The sequence below is a fragment of the Microtus ochrogaster genome, linkage group LG4 (genome assembly GCF_000317375.1).
Source record: "Microtus ochrogaster isolate Prairie Vole_2 linkage group LG4, MicOch1.0, whole genome shotgun sequence".
Lineage (NCBI taxonomy): Eukaryota > Metazoa > Chordata > Mammalia > Rodentia > Cricetidae > Microtus > Microtus ochrogaster.
In genome coordinates, this window is record NC_022030.1 from 23,869,760 (window position 1) to 23,890,009 (window position 20,250).

Here is a 20,250-nt window from a genome sequence, read left to right on the forward strand (position 1 = left end):
AAGCTCTTTGAAGGCCTTCACCTCTCTTCTTTAGCATGGGCGATTTAGGCCCATGTTGGGCTGTTGTTCCACTCTAAAAGGGCATTTTCTGAATTTGGGTTCCATCCTCAGGGCAGAAAGGAGAGAACAGAAGGGAAAGGCACAGCCTACTTTCTGGGACACTAGTGGCCAACATTGAGCACTCTCTAAATGCACAGAGTTCCAGCTGCATCTGGTGACACAGGAGGGTAATGAAGGGTGATGGGAGAACAAGAATTTTAGGGCAACCCTTCACAAGGTAGGCAAAGCTACCTATCTTGATATGGCCTCAGAAAAAAAACAGACAGTGGAAAAATCAATCCAGACAAACAACAACAACAACACACACACAACAAATAAACAACAGCAACAAAACCACCCCAAAACCAAAAGAGCAGAGAAATGATGGGCATGGTGGTACACAGCTGTGATTCTAGCGCTCAGGAGACTGAGGCAGGATTTCCACAAGGCTGGGGCCAACCTGGTCTACATAGTGAGACCTTGTCCTAGAAAACCAAGCAAGGAAGTAAAGGGGGAGGGAGCAAAAGAGGGAGGATGGAAAGGCAGAAAGCGAAGATTAAATCAGTGTGGCCCTGTTATGAAGAGCAGACAGAAGAGTGCAGTATGGGCTTTGAGCTAGAAGAACTGGGGCAGGAGGCGTAGGCAATGAGGCAGCTCTGGTCAGGGTGTGGCCTTGCCAATCCTTGACTCAGCTCAAGTTCTGTGGGAACCTCAGGAGTTTTTCCCTCTGGTTTCTTCAAGGTGACTGACTGCTTGGGCCTGAGGCTGATCTGCCCTTAAGGCTACTGCAAGGTTAAAACAGTGCCGCCTTTGTGCCCTCAGCCTTGAAGGTGACTATAGTGTGTCGGGCAGGCCATCAGACGCTCCTTTAGGTTGCCTGACTCCTCCTGTCAACAAGGACTCTGAGAAGGTGCTGTGTCTGTGGAGACTGGCTGCTTAGAATTCCAACTCTGTGGAGAGGTTGGAATGTTGTGGGTCCAGGATGACTTACCTTCCCTTGAGGTAGTTCTAGTCCTCTGGAACAGTCATCACCTGTCCATCTCTACGTCTGAACCAAGAGATGAAAATCCTGTGACCAACAGATAAAAATCTTTTGGAATTTATTAACTTAGCAGACCACTACCTTCTACCAAGCCCAAAGCTAAGGTAATATCTTGGGCCCTAGATAGAGTTCTAATCTTGCTGTACCTCACTCTTTGACGTACCCCAACATATTTTAAATTTGCCTTGATTTATGACTTTCTTAGTTCTGTAAAACTATAAAGTTTAAACAAAACTGTTTCCGTACTGGGACATGAAATTTGGAGTAACCTCAGTCTGTGCTCCCCAGGCCAGAGTCACTCCAGGATAAACTTGGATTCCTTCTAAGACGAGAGCCATGGTGTTTGCATCGGTGCCACGCAGAGTCAAACAGGAGTTTTATCCGAAGTAAAGGAGACAGGCACAGACAGAGGAGACAGAGAGGCACAGGAGGAGGAGGAGGCAGGCACAGACAGAGGAGACAGTCACAGACAGAGGAGACAGTCACAGACAGAGGAGACAGGCACAGACAGAGGAGACAGAGAGGCACAGGAGGAGGAGGAGGCAGGCACAGACAGAGGAGACAGGCACAGACAGAGGAGACAGGCACAGGAGGAGGAGGAGGCAGGCACAGATGGAGCAGAGTGCCTGGCCTCACCCTTCTTTTTGTTTCCTCATGGGCCTAGCGTGGAGTCAGTATTTTTCTCTGGTTTTGTTAAAAGATAACAGGTGACTGTTATCACTGGCTATTATTTTGGATTTTTAGGAATTTCCTGTGCTTTCAAACGCCCTGGAATCTGAATTGAGGCTCATGACTTTGGGAAACTGTGGGGGGAGAGTACATTTTACAGCAGAGCAAATTTTTAAACATGTATGATTATTCCAGTACTTGTAGAATTCTAGTTTTTTGTACCATCTTTTTGGTGTTGTTGTTATTATTATTATTATTATTTAATTTTGGGAATTGAACCTGGGGCCATATGCAGCTAAGAGCAAGCACTCTACCACCATACTAGCTATAATGACTCAAAAAAAAATGCTAGTCTTGGAGCTGGAAAGATGGCTCAGCAGGTCAGAGCACTGGCTTCTCCTCCAGAGAATCTGGGTTTAGCTCCCAGCACCCATATGACAGCTCACAATCACTTATAATTCTAGTTCCAGGGATCTGACACCCTCTTCTGAGCTCTGCAAAGGCCAGGCACACTGCTGGTGCACGTTCACACAGGCAAAACATTCCTACACATAAAATAAAATAACCTAAAAAAAGGTCAACAACAAGAATGGACGTCTTGCCCATCCTGGTGGTGTACACCTTTAATTCCAGGAGGCAACGGGATGACGTAGTGAGTTCCAGGTCAGCCAGAGTTACACAGTGACTCCAGAACATTCGTCTGTGCCCCTTTTAGTGGGAGGGTCCTTTGCTCCATATTGAATCATTTTCTATTGAAAGGGTTTTTAGGTTGTGCCTGCAGAAAGGAGGCAGAGGAAGCTTTTGGTTCTTTCTCTTTCTTGCTTTGTGTTTTGCTTTTTTGAGACAGGCGATGTAGTCAAAGCTGTCCTGTAACTCACTATGTAGATCAGGTTGGTCTTGAACTCACAGAGCTCTTCCTGCCTCTGCCTCCTGGGATTAAAGATATGCTTTCCCACTCCCAGAATAAGGAAATACTTTTGACTTTATTAAAAAGGAAAGGAAGCCAGGGTGTTGGTGGCACTGGTGGCACATACCTTAATCCCAGCACCTGAGAGGCAGAGGCAGGTGGATCTCTGTGACTTTGAGGCCAACCTGGTCTACAAAAGCTAGGACAGGCTCAAAAGCTACAGAGAAACCCTGTCTTGAAAAACCAAAAAAAAAAAAAAAAAGAAAGAAAAAAAAAAGGAAAATAAAGAAGACTTTTCTTGTTTTTGCAGAAGTCATGTTAAAAGCAGCTTTTTATTAGCTCAGAAATATTAATTCAGGACCTTGGCATTATGGTGGCATTATGTAGTGCTAACCACTGCTAATAGGTTCTGTCCATTGCCCCCAGCCCCTTTTCTGTCCACTCCTCCATTTTGTCAGGGGTCAGGATGTGTGAACCGGCATATTAACTAGGCTCTTTACTTTCAGTGAAGAGAAGAGGTCTGTGTGGAAACGGGACAGAGAGATCCTTCATTACTGTCTTTCCATTCAACCTCTGCCAGCGGGGAATGCTGGGAACGGCAGGAATTTTCTTCTACCACCTGCCTTTGTTGCAATCCTCCCGGGCCTTAGGCGCCTTTTGGCTTCTGCCCTTGACTCCCCTGGCCTTGACTGTGGCTGCCCAGCATTCCTGGGAAGGGCTGGAGCTCTTAATTGGGAGTTGGCACCTGAGGCTGATCTGCAGACTGGCCACAGACTGGCATTGTCCCTGGCTCCCTCTGACTCTCCAGAGAGAGATCGTACCCTGAAAGTCATTCTGCAGAGTCCATCCTGCAAGATCCAGGACCTGAAACCGGGGTGTCTGTCTGCCAGGGTAATTCTCACCTGGGGAGCAGGACCGAGCTGGGAATGTGTGTCTGGAGACTTTGTCTTTTCCTCTACTTCCTGCTTTGCTGTTTTGCTATTTGTGATGTCACCACATGCGATTAAAGAACTTTCCTCAAGAATTTCCTGGTATAATACATTTACTGTATTATAGAAGTGGGAAATAGGGAGGGGAGGGAGGAGAGAGAAAAGTGAGTGTGTGAGTGTGTGCATGTGTATGTGTACATGTGTGTGTGTGCGCGTGTGAATGTGTGTGTGTGTGTGTGTTTTATGTAAGTACAGTCTATATAGAGACTCCAAAATGCCCGTTTTGTCTTTGAGTCAACATTTCTGCCCCTTCGGGATAATCAGAGATGATGCCCAGAGTCCACCGTGAGTGTCAGAGTTAGAGAAATTTCTAGCTGCCATTTTTGTTTGTTTGTTTTTGAAGACAAGGTTTCTCTGTACACTTTGAAGCCTGTCCTAGACCAGGCTAGCCTTGAACTCACAGAGATCTGCTTGCCTCTGCCTCCCAAGTGCTGGGATCAAAGGCATGTGTCACCACCACCCAGCTTAAAACATTTTTATTTCTTTTACGTTTTATTTATTTATTTTGTCTACAGTGTTCTTCCTGCATGTATGTCTGCAGGCCAGAAGAGGCACCCGATCTCATTGCAGAGGGTTGTGAGCCACCATGTGGTTGCTGGGAATTGAACTCAGGACCCCTGGAAGAGCAGCCAGTGCTCTTAACCTCTGAGTCATCTCTCCAGCCCCAGCTGTCATTTCTAAGACCATCCTTTCTCCCATTCCCATTTTATAAAATACAAAAGCCAAGATCCAGCCAGGCCAAGCCTCAGGACTTTCAGAGCCTTGTGCTCCTCACATTATTGTAAGGTCCATTGTGAAAAACTAGGTTCATAATTAAGATTGTGTATAAAAATGTTAAAAAAAGTAGGAATTGTTGAGTTAAAACTAAAATAAACAGATTTCCCTCCTATAGAAATACTTCCAACCATTGGTATACTGATAATACCTTGTCGGCCTCTGGGCACAGTTTCTGTTGGGTTCCTCAGACTTATTTGATCAGAAAACCTTTCTCCCCAAACGGCTCCATGGGTCTATTTATTCTTCAGAAAACACGCATGGGCCATCACACCTCTTGTACCATTTGGGTTTAGTTATTGTCCAGTATCTTGTAGGACTAAACCGAAATCTATGTTTCCATTCCCTTGTGAGAAGACCTTGGAACTGTTTTTGATTCTTTAGTGTAACTAGAATAAATTCTGGTGGTTTGGTGACTGTCGCGATTATTAACCTAAGAGGTGAGATCATATCAAAGAGATTGGAAGCTTGTCAGACTTTAGAAACCCAGCGTCCAGTTGTCTTTAAGATCTTACCCCCACCCCTGTAGCTTGAATATTGAAGGTCCATGTGTTGAATGTCTCATCCTCTGGGTGGTGCTGTTGGAAGGTGGGAGACCTGTGAGGTGGGGCCTTGTGAGAGGTCTTTATGTCACTGGGTCTGCTCCTGAAGGGAGTTTGTGGGATCCAGTGATTTCCTCTCCCTCCGTTGTTCTATGGCCCCTCCTGAAGTGAGTGGTCTTGCTCCTTCTGTCGTTGGCCTCTGTACTACAAGCTGAAGCAAAGGGCCCTTAGGACCAGAACCCCCAAACTCTGAGGCAAAAGGAGCCTCTCCACATAAAAAGAAGAACAAAAAGCCAGTTGGGGCTGTCGAGATAGCCCAATAGTTAAAAATGGATGTCGCTTTTCCAGAGCCACTGAATTTCGTTCCCAGCACTCATGTTGGACAGCTCACCACCACCTCTGAAACTCCAGCTCCAGGGGGATCCAACTGGCATATACTTTTGTGTGCAAGCACACACACACACACACACACACACACACACACACACACACACACACACGTAATAAAAATATAATCTTGAAAAAGTCACATGCCCAAAGAACACAGATAACGTCAAGAGGCAAATTGGTTTTCCAGAATTGTCTGTGCTGCACCTAAGTGATTAAATGCTACCTAGGGGTTACCTAAACACTGAAATCTGAAGCCTGTATCTTGTTGGGTAGCTGGCGAAGGCTTGAAATTGGCATCGGTTGTGTTGACTTTAAAATAGACTTCCAAGATGAGGTTTTAATAAGAAAGCTTTTACCAGCCTCCTGCAACTGTGACCTTTCTTTCTGGAAGAATTTTCTGCGTCATCCCATCGATATTAATTCTGACCTCTTAGAAAGGAAATTATACCACAGCAACCGGTGCCTGACCGTATGTGTTCACTTGTGCTCAGCTTGTGTGGGATAAAAGATAAATATTGTAGGCCAGAAATGATTTATCTCTTTGTCCTTCACAATTATTACCGTTTGGTCAATGCATTATTGAGTTTCAGGGTGAGACACTAGCTTTGAATTTATTTAAACCCCTAGGTCTCCAGCAATAAAGTCCTTTAAGTGGCTTCACCAAAAGATTTATTTCAGAGTGGTTCCTTTGTGGGGAAGGAATAACGCATTGCGTACTGAGGGCTTTCAATAATTCATGAGGCCCGCACGCCATTGGCTGTTTGAGAGGCAGCTTTTGGCGGCAGAGCCCGAAGGGAAATCTGTGTCCTGCGTCTGCCTTCTGGGAAGTGAGGCTTGCACTAACTCTAGCAGAGGCTGCTTTGAAAACAAGAGGGGAGGGGGACAGTAAGCAGGATTGGCGGAGAGGCCACATTTTATGCAGCCTCTACCTTTAGCAAAGCCGGGTGTTTACAGATAGTGCTTTTTCCTCCCATGAACAGAAACTCTGACTGGTTTTGATCCACCAGGAGTACATTGCCAAAGGTGGGCCAAACGTGAATCCTCGGAGCTTAGTACTTACGACAGACACGGGGGAGGTCTGTGGATGTGAAAAAGATGTGTGGCATGTTGTGTTGTGAGACCTGGAGTGGGGTTTGTGGGCTGAGGAGAGTGGCGGGGTCTCTGCATCAGTTCAGCTGTAAGCTTGGCTCTCCCTGAACGCCCTACTTTGGTCTCCTTCCTAAAAGCCACCAAACCCCAGGGTGGTCTTCCTTCAGAGGGAGACCTGTGTGTAACACTGGAGGAACATCCGTCCCCTCTCCTGAACCGAGCATGCCAGTGAGAAGTACCATGTGGGACAGAAAGAACGAGGGCAGTTTTGTTGTCTGCCAGGAGAACTACAGGATTCATCTTCCCATCCCCCCCCTCTCCTTCATGCCCCAGTAAAAAATAGCTGGTTTTTAATTAATTTTTTGAAATACTTTATTTATTTTGTGTGTGGCTAGGCTTTGGGGAGGACATGTGGCCATGCCACACTATACACATAGAAGTCAAGGGGCAACTTGTAAGGTTCAGGTCTCTGTAACCATGTAGGTTCCTGGGATTAAACTCAGGTCTTCAGCCTTGGCTAAGCTCTCCCTCTGGCCCTGATTTATTTGAACCTAAAGCTAGTTTACTTTAAGTTATTGTGAAATTTGTATTAGAGAGCCTCTAAATGCACTAGACATTCTACTGCTAACATCTTGAGGATGACTGTGTGATACTGGCGTTTGGACATTCGCTGCTGTCCACATTTTCACATTGAATTATATCATCTTTGCCGCCTTCAGACATTTCCAACTTAATACTTGTCAAAAGAGATTTTTCCTTTAAACAAGAATTCTCCTCTTCATTTCAGCAGTTGTGGAACATTCCATTGTAAATGCATGTCTTAGTCAGCCTCAGCTACTAGAACAAATGCCCCTGAGTGGACGGTGTAAACAGACCTTTTGTTATCTTGGCTCTGGAGGTAGATCCATTGGCATTGTTACTGTCTTGGGAAGGCTCCTTTCCTGGCACACAGACAATCTCCTTCGTCTGTACCCTCACATGCTGTGTGTGGAGGACTCTAAGCCCATCACGGAATCCACTTCATGACCTCACCTGACCCCAGTGACTTCTCACCTGACCTCCCATGACCTTCCCTCCTAAAGACCATCACGTTGACGTTGACAAGAGGTCAACGTTTGGGTTGTGCAGGGCACACAGCCCTTTATCTGGGATATTGTGCAGGGCAGCGATGAACCTTCACATTCTCCTTTGATTTTCCCCTCCATCGTGACATAGGGAAATGGCTTTTCTGTGCATGGTGGTCACTCGAGAATATATTTCCAATAAGCAGATTTCTGGGCTGAAGGGTGCGCATCTCAGCTTCTGGTGTATCTTCCTAGTGACACTGTGGGACTAAATACCATCCCCATGAAGTAGATGAGAGTGTCTCCCTCCCCAGACCCACTCCAAAACACAATCTAAGGCCTTTTAACGCTTATTAAATTAATAAATACCTAATCATTTTTAGTTCATTCTTTCTGTTAATTGATTAAGTTTAAATATTTATTGGTAACTTGAAGTGGTTACTTATATAATCATCTTTTCCATTTCCCTGTTGAGCTTTCTTTCACTTACTGGCCTTTTCCAAGACATTTTTTTTTTAATTAAAAAATACAAATTAAGTCTAGGTCCTCCTTAAAATATGCATGCAATGTATACGTTTGGAGAATAATTACCTGTCTTATTTGAGGATGAAAGATTCCAGTAGGCAGTGATACTTGGGTTTCTGGTTTGGGGGATGAAGCCCTTCTAATATGTCACGGTTAGCTGACCTTGGTAGGCAATAAAGCTTTGCCCGCTGAAACTGGCAGCCAGCCGAGGCTCAGGGCACATGGCCTGCTCTCCTCTGTGGTTCTGCAAGGGCCTCGTGCTCTTTCCTTTCTTTTTCTCTCCCCTTGAAGTTATCTCTCCCTTGCCACTTTATGAGCTTGTCCTAGGTCAGCAGAGAAAAGAAAATTCAGAGGATTCAACATTGAAAATAAATTCTGTGCCTGGCTTTTGGTCAAGAGGCCATTTCATGGTCTATAAACCACAAATGTATGTATAGTTGGGGAGCAGAGTTTATTACTTAATATACGTTGTAGAGAAGTCCCGGGGAGGGGGTGGTTTAGAGCTCCTACAGGGACAATGCAGCTTAAGATTTAACGCGTGGTGTGGGATTGCTTGAAGTCTGTTTGTTCTCTGTGGCCTAACCTGCTGACCACTTCCGGACAGTTCCACTCACTGGCTCCCATGTACTATCGAGGATCGGCAGCAGCTGTCATCGTGTATGACATCACCAAACAGGTAAGTGTGTCTTTCAGCTCCAGGTGCCACGTGTGGGGACTGTCCCAGAGACACCAAAGCAGCCTGGCGCGTTGTGAGTCTTGCCAGCCACTGGCAGTGTGGGAGGCAGGGACAGCGGAAGCTGTGTCCGCCTTGCTTCCCCCCCCCCCCACACACACCACAAAGCAGCTTTGAATTATTTTCTCAATTATGAAAACAATAACGTTCATTTTAAAACTGACTCCCCCTTTTTAGATCTATTTATTTTACTTTGTGTGTGTGTGTGAGTATTTTGCCTGCATAAATATCTGTGCACTACGTGTGTGCCTGGTTTCCACAGAGATCAGAAGAGGGCATTGGATCCTTTGGAACTGGAGTTACAGATGGTTGTGAGTTGCCGTGTGGGTGCTGGGAACCCAACTCCAGTCCTCTGGAAGAGCAGCAAGTGTTTTGAACTGCTGCGTCATCTCTCCACTCCCTAAACCCCAGCTTCTATAAAGGCAAGGCCACGTCTATTAGCACTTTCCTTGAAAACATCTTAAGTTCTGAATGTTTAACCATTATAGGTTATTTCCTGTTACTAGTTCAGCTGCACCATCCAAATGCCTGAGACAATATTTATGTATACAAAAGTCATTCCCCACTCATCTGTAGTTTGATTTTCTGTAGTCCTGGTTATCCAAGGTCAACTGCCACCTGAAACTATTAAATGGAAAATTCCAGAAACAAGTCACTTGTTTTAAATAATGTATTATGTTATTATGATCATTCTAGTTTGTTACTGTTAATATCTCACTGTAAACTGCACCATGGGTGCCCATGGGACAGAGACACATTGTTTCCAGGGTTGGTTCCAAGCCACAGTTTCAGACATCCCCTGAGGACCTTCTCCTGCGGAAGACTTTAGCAGGAGCGCATTTTGAGTGCTTTGATTAGTGGCATTCCTTCTGCCACCCCCCAGTCCCTCTGGAATGCTGGCCACTCTCTGATTCATGGCTGTTATATTCCATGAATGCTCACCACTTCCACCCAAATGTGCTGTAACTTTGGCCTCAGCCCTGGAGCCGGACCTAAACAAATGCATTTCTCTCTTGAAGGAAGCATCAGTATCCACTTGATCCCGATATCCTGGTTCCCACAGTGTCAAGGCTGTTATTTCTGATCAATGGTACTTGCTGAAAAAAAAAAAAAAACAACTATAGAATGTGACTTTTAACTTCTTCAAGTTTTAACTTTGAAAGAGGCATCTGTTATAGGCCGAGAAGTCAGCTAATGTTAACTAAGTGCCCCTTACAAACATTTTTTCCACTTGAATTACATCGGGTTCTTATGTCTACTTGTTTGAGATGTGTTGATAGGTCTTTTCAGTGACTCATCTTGTTTTTGGTTAGGATTCATTTCATACCTTGAAAAAATGGGTTAAGGAGCTGAAAGAGCATGGCCCAGAAAACATTGTGATGGCGATTGCTGGGAACAAATGTGACCTCTCGGATATCAGGTAAGACGTATTTCAAGGGTGTATGTGTGTGTGTGTGTGTGTGTGTGTGTGTGTGTGTGTGTGCGCGCGCGCACATGTACCCATGCATTTCACATCTCCCATCCCTAATGCCTCTGGCTGAAATAGAATTATGCTTCTGCTTATGTTTCTGCTCTCTGTGTAGTGATTTAACTGATGACCCCTCACCTGTGGTAGTCAGTGTGATATGATTCAAACAGAGCAGAATTATAGAAAAATGACAGAACTTGATGGCCCCTCTAATAGTGAATGTTAGCTGAGTAGCTGTGCATAGTATAGCTGTAGCAATGCCTCTATTGTTGGACTAGGTTGTTTTGTTACCTTTTTGTTATCATTACAACTAATACAGTTTTAATAACACTTTCATATACAAATGGGCATGAGAAGTCCTGGTATTTTCATGTTTGTCTTAGATTTTAACCTAAGGATATAGTTTAGTCTATATAATGCTACTATTTTGATTTAATACCTGAATATGATACATTTTAGGGCAGCACCCCAAGTGGCAATGGCTTACCAAACTTCTTGACCTTATGTCTTAGTCCTTTTTTCTGATTGTTATATCAAAATACCCAAGGCTGGGTTTTTATAAAGAAAAGAAGTTCATTGTGCTTTGCCTAGAGTTTCAGTAATGGAACGCTGATGGCTATATTACATACAACATGGTAGAGAATCAGGAAGGGAATGGAAGCCATATGCAGAATTGATCACTTGGTGGGCAGGGGCCCAATGAGATCCAAGGACTGATTTCTCTCTTTACAACAACCCATCCCAAGTAGAGAAGACTACACTGATTCCTTCTGAGGGTTGTCCCCACCATGACCTAACCACCATCCATTCTTCCAGCATGCTGCTAGCTCATGAGTCTTAAGGAACACACCAAATCGCATATCAGACTGTAGCGAGTAGAGAGTGTATTAGAGACATGAACTAGCCTGTTAAGCTGTTTATGAAATGAATGCTACTTCAGAAGGTTATGTATTAGTCATCCTTCCTCATGACAGGGCTATCTCAAGACTACAGTGGATATCCAAAATAATCTACCCATGCCCCATGTATGTTTTGACTTATTTCTATATATAAAAGTCTATGATTAAATTTATTTTATTTTATGTATCAAGCATAGTAGTAAGTGACTTAGAACAGCAACTAATAAAATAGAATAGGTTGTAATAATATAATATAGTAAAAGCTGCATAAAATATAATGAATTATTTATTTCTGGAAATTTCCATTTGATATATTTGGACTCAATTGATTGTGGGTAACTGAAGCCCTGGGAAGCAAAAACACTGATGGGGAAATATACTGTTGCAAACTTGTTTTGCCTCTATTCCCTTGGCTCTGAATTGTCAAGAATTCCCACCGTGGGTTTTCATAAAGACAGCTACATCGTGCTTCTAGTTTTGACATCTAAGTAGGATTAAACCAAAATTAAATAAGCATTGAAAATGGATCTTGCAGAAGTCCTTAAAGTGGCATTTGGTAAATTACTCTGTTTCTTTGTGTTTGTAAACACGTTGTATCACATTGCATCGGGTAGGTTTATAATACCCGTGAATGCCACTTAATCGCTTATTTTTCTGGGAGTTGGACAAGTCTTTAAACTCTCCAGCCTTAGTTCAGCTATACTTCCTCTTTACTGTAATCCTGAAGCAGCTGTCTTGGCTGGTGTTTCCTGCTTTGGGTGGTCAGTGGACAGAGTCAGCTTTGGTGAAAGAGGCGGGTTCATCTGACACCTCACTGTGGTCATTGATAGAAAAAAGTCCCCCTCTTTCTCTTTTGGGGGATACAGATGTGCGTGCGTGTGTGCGTGTGTACTCATGCACAATGTTGGACTGAAATTTCAGAAGACATTGATTTTTAGTTGAATGGGATAGGATTGTTTGCTATGTGGAGCTGAGACCTAGCATGTTAATTTTGGGAAAAAGGGAGGTGAGAAGATGTTGGAAATTTCCACATGATCCAAACAGGCCTTCCTCTAGCTCTGGTAAGTTCCAACTGAGCTGTGGAGAAACACTGATCGGACATTCTCTGTATTTCAGTCCCCCACATCTGACAAGGACCTTGTGGGATGAGGAGGGCGGGGGCTCTTGATGAGGGACAGCTTCAGGTTAGCACAGACTGTCTCTCATTCCCAGGGTGGACTCTCTGGTGTTCTCTGCAGACTCCTGCTGTGTGCTCCACAGGGTACATGTCCAGCTAAGACGACCTGGCTAACAACCCACCCTTCTCACCCCTGACTGTAAAATCACTCAAAACCACTCTATCCCCAAAGGATGACGATCCAACATCACCCAGCTACCGTCTCCAGTGATACCATCAGGGCCTCCAAAGCTGGCAAATCGCCAGCCTTTCTGCTCAACCTCCTTTGTGTTGTTAGTTTGGCCTCAGTGAGACTGGAATCAAGCTCGTTAAGATCCCACAGGTGTTCAAAGCCTGGCATTATGTCTTTTTTTTCTGTATACACAGTCATTCGAGAGGGCACTTGTTTTGATTATGCAACAAAGGAAATGACCTATTTTTGTAGTTCTTGTTCAAGCTTCTGGATAGGTCAGTGAGAAAGATTATTTTATAAAATTAATAAATTAATCTGTCTCTCGATCACCTATTTATGTGTGTGTGACTACCATGGCATGCTTGTAGGGGTCAGAGACAACTTGTGGGGGTTGGTTCTTGCAGCACGTGGGTCCTGTGGATTGAGCCCAGTAGTCAGGCTTGGCAGTGAGCACCTTCACTCACTGAGCCACTCAACAATGAGTTTCCTGAGGTTTGTTTTACGGCTTAGCCATGTTAAATCCTAGATAATGTTCTGTGGAAGCCTCAGGCCAGGAAGAGGCTCCCCCTTTCCCCCACCCCCGTTTGTGTCTGTGGTGTGTAAGTGCCTATGGAGGTCAGAAGCTGAGGTCAGATTTCTTCTTTGACCTTCTACCCTGAAGCAGGGTGTGTGCTGAACGCAGCACACCAGTTTAGCTAGTATAGCTAGCTAGCTTGCCCCGGAGACAACTCTCCACAGCTGGCCTGCCATGGCATGACATTTGTATGTATGCTGGACATCCATATTTAACTCTTTACACTTGCTTGACAAACGCTTCCCCACCCAGCCATCTCCAGTCCTCCCATCCAGTTTTTAAAAAACGCCTTTTATTTCCATTTTATTTTATTTTATTTTATTTCTTCAGTGGAAGCAGAGATTGAATTTAGGGCATGAACATGTTGGGCTAGTGCCCACCACTGAATGGCTAAATAAACCATGGGCCTCTCTAAGTTGGCCACAATGCCTTGCACTGATGCTCTCCTGGCTCACCTTCCTGAATAGCTGAGAGTCTAGGTCTGTGTCACCAGATTTGGCTTGCACACCTGTTTTTATATTTGCCTTTTCCCTTTGAAGAAAGAAAGAGGGAGGGAAGAGAGAGAGAGAGAGAGAAAGAACCAGCCTTCTGAAAATAACACTGCTTTAGCCAGAATTAAATTTTTAAAAATTGTTCTAATTTTTAAGAATTGCATCCTTTTGTGATAGTTGATACTAGTGTTCCATTTATGATCATGACATAAAATTTCTAGAAAATTTTTAATGTCGGCTTATGTTTATGACATCATTATCGACAGGGAAAAATTTAAAAAGCACATTGGGAAGTTCTTAATAGACTTAGCAAGGTTGTTGGTTACAAGACCCAGATAACTCAGTTACGTTTCTGCTTCTTAATAGCGAGTATGTAGAAACTGAAATTAAAAACACAGCGTCTTTTATTCTTGCTCTGGAAAAAAAATGAAATATTAGCAACGTACAGGATCTGTGTGCTGAAAATTACAAAATGCTCATGAAAAATCAAGTAAGACTTGAAAAACGGCCGAGGCGTAGCTGTGTTTATCCATTGGTAGTCGCAGTGTATTAAAGGTTTCTGTTTTCTCCAAAGTGATGTTTCAGTTTAAATGAAATTCCTGAAAATATCTCACCAAGGATTTTTGGTAAGCGTGAACAAACACATTCTGGGACTAGGGTGATGACGCGGAGGGTAAGAGCGCTTCTTGTACAAGCTTGAGGACCTGGGTTCCCAGCCTCCTCTAAGAAGCTGCCAGTGGCCCCTTGCCCCTGAATCTGCAGTGCCCGAATGATGGAGAATCTTGTCGACCTTGTTGGGTGGAGGAGTGTCCAGGCAGCTGTAAGGCACGCTTCTGAATGTGTCTGTGAGTGTTTCCAAAAGGACTGAAAATGGGGAAAAGAATATGAAGTTGGGGAACAAAAATATGAAGAGACGTTCAAGATCATTATTGATCTGTCAAAACGGCTAAGTGGAAACAGAGCCAATGCCTGGTGGTGTTGGGGGGGGGGGCGAGAGATAACCAACTCCCCAAAGTTTTCCTCTGACCTCCACGGACGCTCTGTGCCAGTGGTGCACCTGTGCCCGGGCACTGTCATACACACACAAATAACACTAGTCATAAAATGTTAGTGGGAATATAGCCAGGCAGGTGTTGATGCTGACCTGGTGTGGGTGGAAAGTACTGCTACTGAGCAGAGCCTGTGTGTGAAGCAGTTCAACAGTCTCGTGCAAAACCAGACCTGCGATTTCCATCTAGCCTAGCAACCTCACTCTTGGGCATCTATGGTGGAGAGATGACGCTTCGGTTCACAAGAAACCTATTTATGAATATTCATAGATGTTTCAGGTACCATCTCCAAACCATAATGAGCCTAGATGTCTTTGAGAAAGTGACTGGCTAAACAGATTGTAATGAACTCACTCCGTGGACTGCTGTATACACACACACACACAGACACACACACACACACACACCTCAGACTGCAAAGTTGGATGAATCTTTGGGAGCCTTGCGCTGCGTGAATAAAACTATGTGAACGAGCTTTTCATTTCTGTAACAAATACCTGGCATAAGTCAGTTTACAGAGAGAAAAGGCTGCTTTTTAACTGACAACTTTGGGGATTTTGGTATGTGATTGGTTGGCCCCTTTGCTTTGGGCCTCTGCTGGTGCTTTATTGTGGCAAACCAATAGGCTTACCTCACGATTGGGAATGAAACAGACCCCAGCTTCACAATGCTCTTGTTCAAAGGCAGGTGAGTAATGACCTCACTGTGAGAGAGCTGCCACCTCCTCCAGGATCAGTAATGAGGGGTTACTTAGAGGAGCAGGCATGAAAGCCCACACGGCACGGATGGTGATTCATGAAAGCAGGAACCCAGGAGCATACCATGTGACTCGTGGGAGGCTTAGGTCAAGTGATTCAGTCCAAGCGGCTTGGCTGCTTTGAGTCCTCAGAAGCCCTCACCGGTTAGATAACCCTAGGAGAAGGACAGGCCTGTGCATTTGGTTAGTTTCAGGGCCTTTCTGAGATTTATGAGCTGTTTACTTTGTAAGTCTTAAAAGAGCCTCTTTGAAGGTGAAATGTCTCAGTGTGGAGGAAATGGGTACTAGCTATACAAGCAGGAGACTGTAAATAGCCCTGGGAAAACCAATTAGGAACACGTCAGTGTTAAATCTTATTTGCAATATTATGGGACAGTCTGCAAAATGTGACCATAGTTTCTTGGGTTGTGTTTTTGAGACAGGGTCTTGTGTAACCTAAGATGGCCTTGAACTTACTATGCAGATGAGGATGACTTTGAATTCATCCTCCTGCCTCTGTCTCCTGAATGCTGAGATTATAGATGTGCACCACCACATTTGACTCTTGGTGTTATTTCTTCCGCTTGTGTCCCTGTGTCCCCGTCCCCGCCCACCCCCAGCCCCACTTCACTTTATTTACTTTGTATGGTGGCGAGAGGCAACAATGTATGCATGGAGGTCAGAAGGCAGTCTGAGGGAGTTGGTTTTCTCTTTCCACCCTGTCAGCTCTGCAGATGGAGCTCAGATCATTGGGTTGGGCAGCAAGCACCCTTGCCCACTGAGCCACCGTGCTGCCCACCCTCTTCCTCTTGTCAGAATTTCACTAGGAAGCTCAGGGTGGCCTTGAACTTGTAGTGCTTTTGCCTCTGTCTGCTTGACTACTAGGAATGGAGAAGATTTCCACTACAATGCCCTTCTTAAGGCGGTGATGTGATCCCATCCCTGGTGGCACATGCCTTTAATCCCTGCATTTGGGAAGCAGAGGCAGGCAGACCTCTTTGAGTTTGAGGCCAGCTTGGTCTACAGAGCAAGTTCTAGGACAGCCAAGGCTGAGAAACCCTGTCTTGAAAAACAGGCAAACAAAACAAAACAAAGGTGGTGGTGGTGTGTATGGAGAGTAGACATCTGCATTGTCTTCTTCAGTGGCACCCTAACTTGAGTTTTGACACAGATCTCTCACCAAGTTGGCTGGACCTTCCTCTCTGTACCTTAGAGGTACACACCGCTACACCCATCTTTTTTTTTTTTTTTAAACATAGGTGCGGGGATCTGAATTCAGGCCCCTGTGCCTGTACAGCAGAGTCTTTAACTGCCTGAGCCATCTCTCACTCCCCTCTGGTGTTATTTCTTAGAACTGCATGGGAATCTATAATTATGTCAATAAAAATTCAGTAAATAAAATTTTGATTTAGACGGAAAAAGATGAGTAGTGGTAAATGTATTTGCATATCATGCACACATCATCTGTATTTACAACAGAACTTCTGGAGAGAGTTTGGCTGACGTTTTGCCAGCATCCTGAGTGAAGTGATTAACTGGACTGTCCCTGCGCACACACAAGGCCCAGAGGAAATACAGGATAATGCTGTTAAAAGCTGGCACTGAGGGGCTGGCCTTTGCTAGAGCATTTGCCTCGTTTATTGGGGCCCAGAGTTTGATCCTCAGATACACGTATACACACATACACACACATACACGCATATGCACGCACACAAGCACGTATGCACCACCACTACCAAGAAAAAGAACTCTAAAAGAAGAAAGGGGAAGCCTGACGCATTGGTCTTTGTCCAGAGTATGGGTGTCTCCCTGAGACAGAAATAGTCTGGCGGGCGACAGGTCTGTGAACCTACTGGGCATCTGCCTGTGGGGAGCTCTCCGTGGCAGGAGAATCAAGCAGTTGGTCAGCCAATCTGGCTGCTCCAGATTCTGCCTGCTGGCATGACACTTCTAGGGAGTGAGCCAAATCTCCAGGTCCCAGACCTTATTCCAAGCCTGACCTCATTTTACTCTAATCCCAAAGGGATTTGCTCTTCCATAATTCCCAGAAAACTGGATATTTCCATCCACGGGGGGGGGGGTACGCAGGGACAGTTTCTCTCTCTCTCTCTCTCTCTCTCTCTCTCTCTCTCTCCTGGGTGTATCTGTCTCTCTGTCTCTGTCTCTCTCTGTATGTGTTTATAAATGATCTAATGATCTCAACTAACAGACATCAGTGGCGTAAGCATTTTGGCCCTTAAGAAGAGCTGTGCACAGCTTCTTTGGAGAGTGGGCTGGGCTGGCAGTGGATTCAGCCTTTCAAATCCAGCAGAGCCCGAGGGAGGCATCTAGAGCAGAGGGCTCGGCCGAAGAGACACCTGTCCCTCAGTCGGCGTGCTTCATGGGCATGTGTGCCTCAGAAGAGAGTAAAGGTTCAGTAGCCCTCATCCAGAATGCCTAGGATCAGGGTACCTTGGAGTTCAAATTTCACAATTATTTTCATATACATAAGGAGCTGTCTTATATGTGTTTCTAAATTACATGGGACGTAGAAAAAGACAAGATCTCCTGAGTAAATTGGGAGTATGGGAACCATGGGGAAGGGTAGAAGGGGAGGGGGGAAGAAGGGAGGGGAGTGGAGAAAAATATATAACTCAATAAAACTAATAAAAAAATAAAAGTAAATAAATAAATTAAAAAAGAAGAGACCACGAATCTGAGTGAGAAGAGGAAGGGGTATATGGTAAGGTTTTGTGGAAGAAAATGGAAGGGAGAAATATAATTAAATTAAAAAAAATAAAGAGCTGTCTTGGGGGTGGAACCTAAATCTAAATGCACGTACCTTACAAATACATCCAGAGAGTAATTTTATACAGCATTGTAAATGGTTGTGTGTGTATGTGTGCATAAAGTTTTGTGGTATTGAATTTTCTGACTGTCATGTTGGTTCTCAAAAGAGCCCCCGACTTCTTGGGTTTTGCATTGCTCAGCCTGTCTTACAGGCCTGTCCTGCTCCTCAGGGTGAAAGTCATTCGGTATTTCTAGCCTTGCTCCTGGTCTTAGTGGTAGTTTTTCTCAACTTGCCTAGAAAAACCCTACACAAAAACTTCCCTCTCTGGAGGGGTGGAAAGATAGGCAAAGGACCAGAACCACAGTGAAACGTCAGCGCTCTGGCTATGGCATTGGGGTGGCACTCACAAACCCGTAGCAGGTGGCAGAAAACTGAGCCAATAAACCATCAGCCATAGATGGGGGAGAGACACATGGGTTCCGCCCCCCCCCCCCCCCCCCGCTCCGCCCGGAGAGTAATGGCAGCGGAGGATAGATGGAGGAAAGGAATTACTGTCTTCTGTGAAGTAGCAGCTGCTGAGTTTGCTCACAATCCATTGGCGACTTATATCCGTACAAGCGAGCCCATGTAAACCCAGGACGTTACAAAGAAAAACAAATGACGTAAAAGTGGGTTAGGGCCTGGGGAGGGGGAAGGGGATGGTTGGCAGGGGTTTGGGACGACAAGGCAGGGTGGAGCAACGTGTACGATTAAAATTCATCCTATACACGTATGAAAGTGAGATGATGGGGACCCCGATGACAAAGCTAGGACAGGCAGCGGCTCTCAGCCTGAGGCTTGCAGTCTGCATGGCTGTGGGAAGACGCTCCCGGGATCTCTCACTGGGTATCACTTCCTTCTTTCCCGCCCCTGCCTTGACTGCCAGCGTTGACCTTGGATAAGAGCTCTGGCCCTGTCCCAGAAGCCTGACTGCTTCTTCCCCCCCACCCCCCACCCAAGCATCTGCTGATGCAAAGGATTGCAAAATTGGGGACATTTAAAGGACTTTCCAATATTGAAAGAAAATAAGAACCTTAAGTGCCCCAGACATGGGATGACTGGGGTGGCAGCTGCTTGCGGAGCCGTAACAGCGTAAATGTGGAGAGGAAACCGATCAAGATGGCGGTGAGGCTGCCACGTGGGCAGAGCAGGTCGCATTTGGCCGCCTCATTCCAGGCATCCCTAGCTCCCCGCAGGCAGGTGGGCTTGGGTTCTCGATAGAAAAGGAATCTTCCTTTCATTGAGTCTGGGGAGCCCAGAAGGATGCTGCACAGCCTTCTAGACCTGGCAAAGAACTGACACAACTCAATGCTGCTGGAACAATAAGAAGAGAATTAGTTAACCTTTCCTCCGTGGTTTAGAAATGCCCTGAACATAGGAATCCATAGGGAACTTTTAGGAAATGTGAGTCTGAGAGCCAGTCGCTGAGATTAAGTATCAGTTGGAAAAGAAAGTTAGGGGGTTGGGGTGATGGCTGAAGCAATAAAGCACTTGCCTTGCAAACATGAAGACTAGAATCCCAGAATCCATGCAGAAATGCCAGGTGTGGGCCGTGCATTTGCAGTCTCAGGGCTGGCGAGGTGGGTACAGGCAGATCCCTGGAGATCATGGGCCAGTCTAGCCTCACTAGGGCCCTTCTGAACTGTAAAAGTTCTCAAATGAGATGGTTGGCCTTCTTGAGACTGACAGCTGAGGTTGTCTTGTGACCCACACCACACCAAGGTGGGGACTAGGGAGACAGATCAGTGAACAGAGTTCTTACCACACAAGCAAGAGGACCTGAGTTCAAATCCCCGGCACCCTCAGAAAAGCCGGGCATGGCTACATGTGCCGGTCACTCTGGCGGTGGCAATGGCGGCCATAGTGGTGATGGCACAGCTGCATGTGCCTCTTATTCTGGTGGTGATGGCAGCGGTGGTAGTGGTGGTGATGGTGGTGATTGGTTGGTGGTGGTGGCGGTGGTCGTGAGTGCAGACGGGTACACTTCAGGTCCAGTGAGAAGCCCTGTCTCAACAGGTAAGGTGTACAGTTGTAGGAGGAAGGCACCCATTGCCCGTCTGTGGCCTCCACACGCTCATTGCACACACACACACACACACACACACACACACA

At 45.4% G+C, this 20,250-nt stretch overlaps 1 protein-coding gene across 1 annotated transcript in view; it reads left to right on the forward strand.

Annotated features, from left to right (window-relative positions):
• The window catches only part of Rab31 (RAB31, member RAS oncogene family), a 123,210-nt gene that overhangs the window by 67,631 nt on the left and 35,329 nt on the right, over positions 1 to 20,250 (forward strand). The window contains exons 4-5 of the mRNA XM_005361329.3: positions 8,635 to 8,706; positions 10,077 to 10,183. Coding sequence (XP_005361386.1) covers positions 8,635 to 8,706; positions 10,077 to 10,183 — 179 coding nt within the window. The remainder of the gene's footprint in view (positions 1 to 8,634; positions 8,707 to 10,076; positions 10,184 to 20,250) is intronic.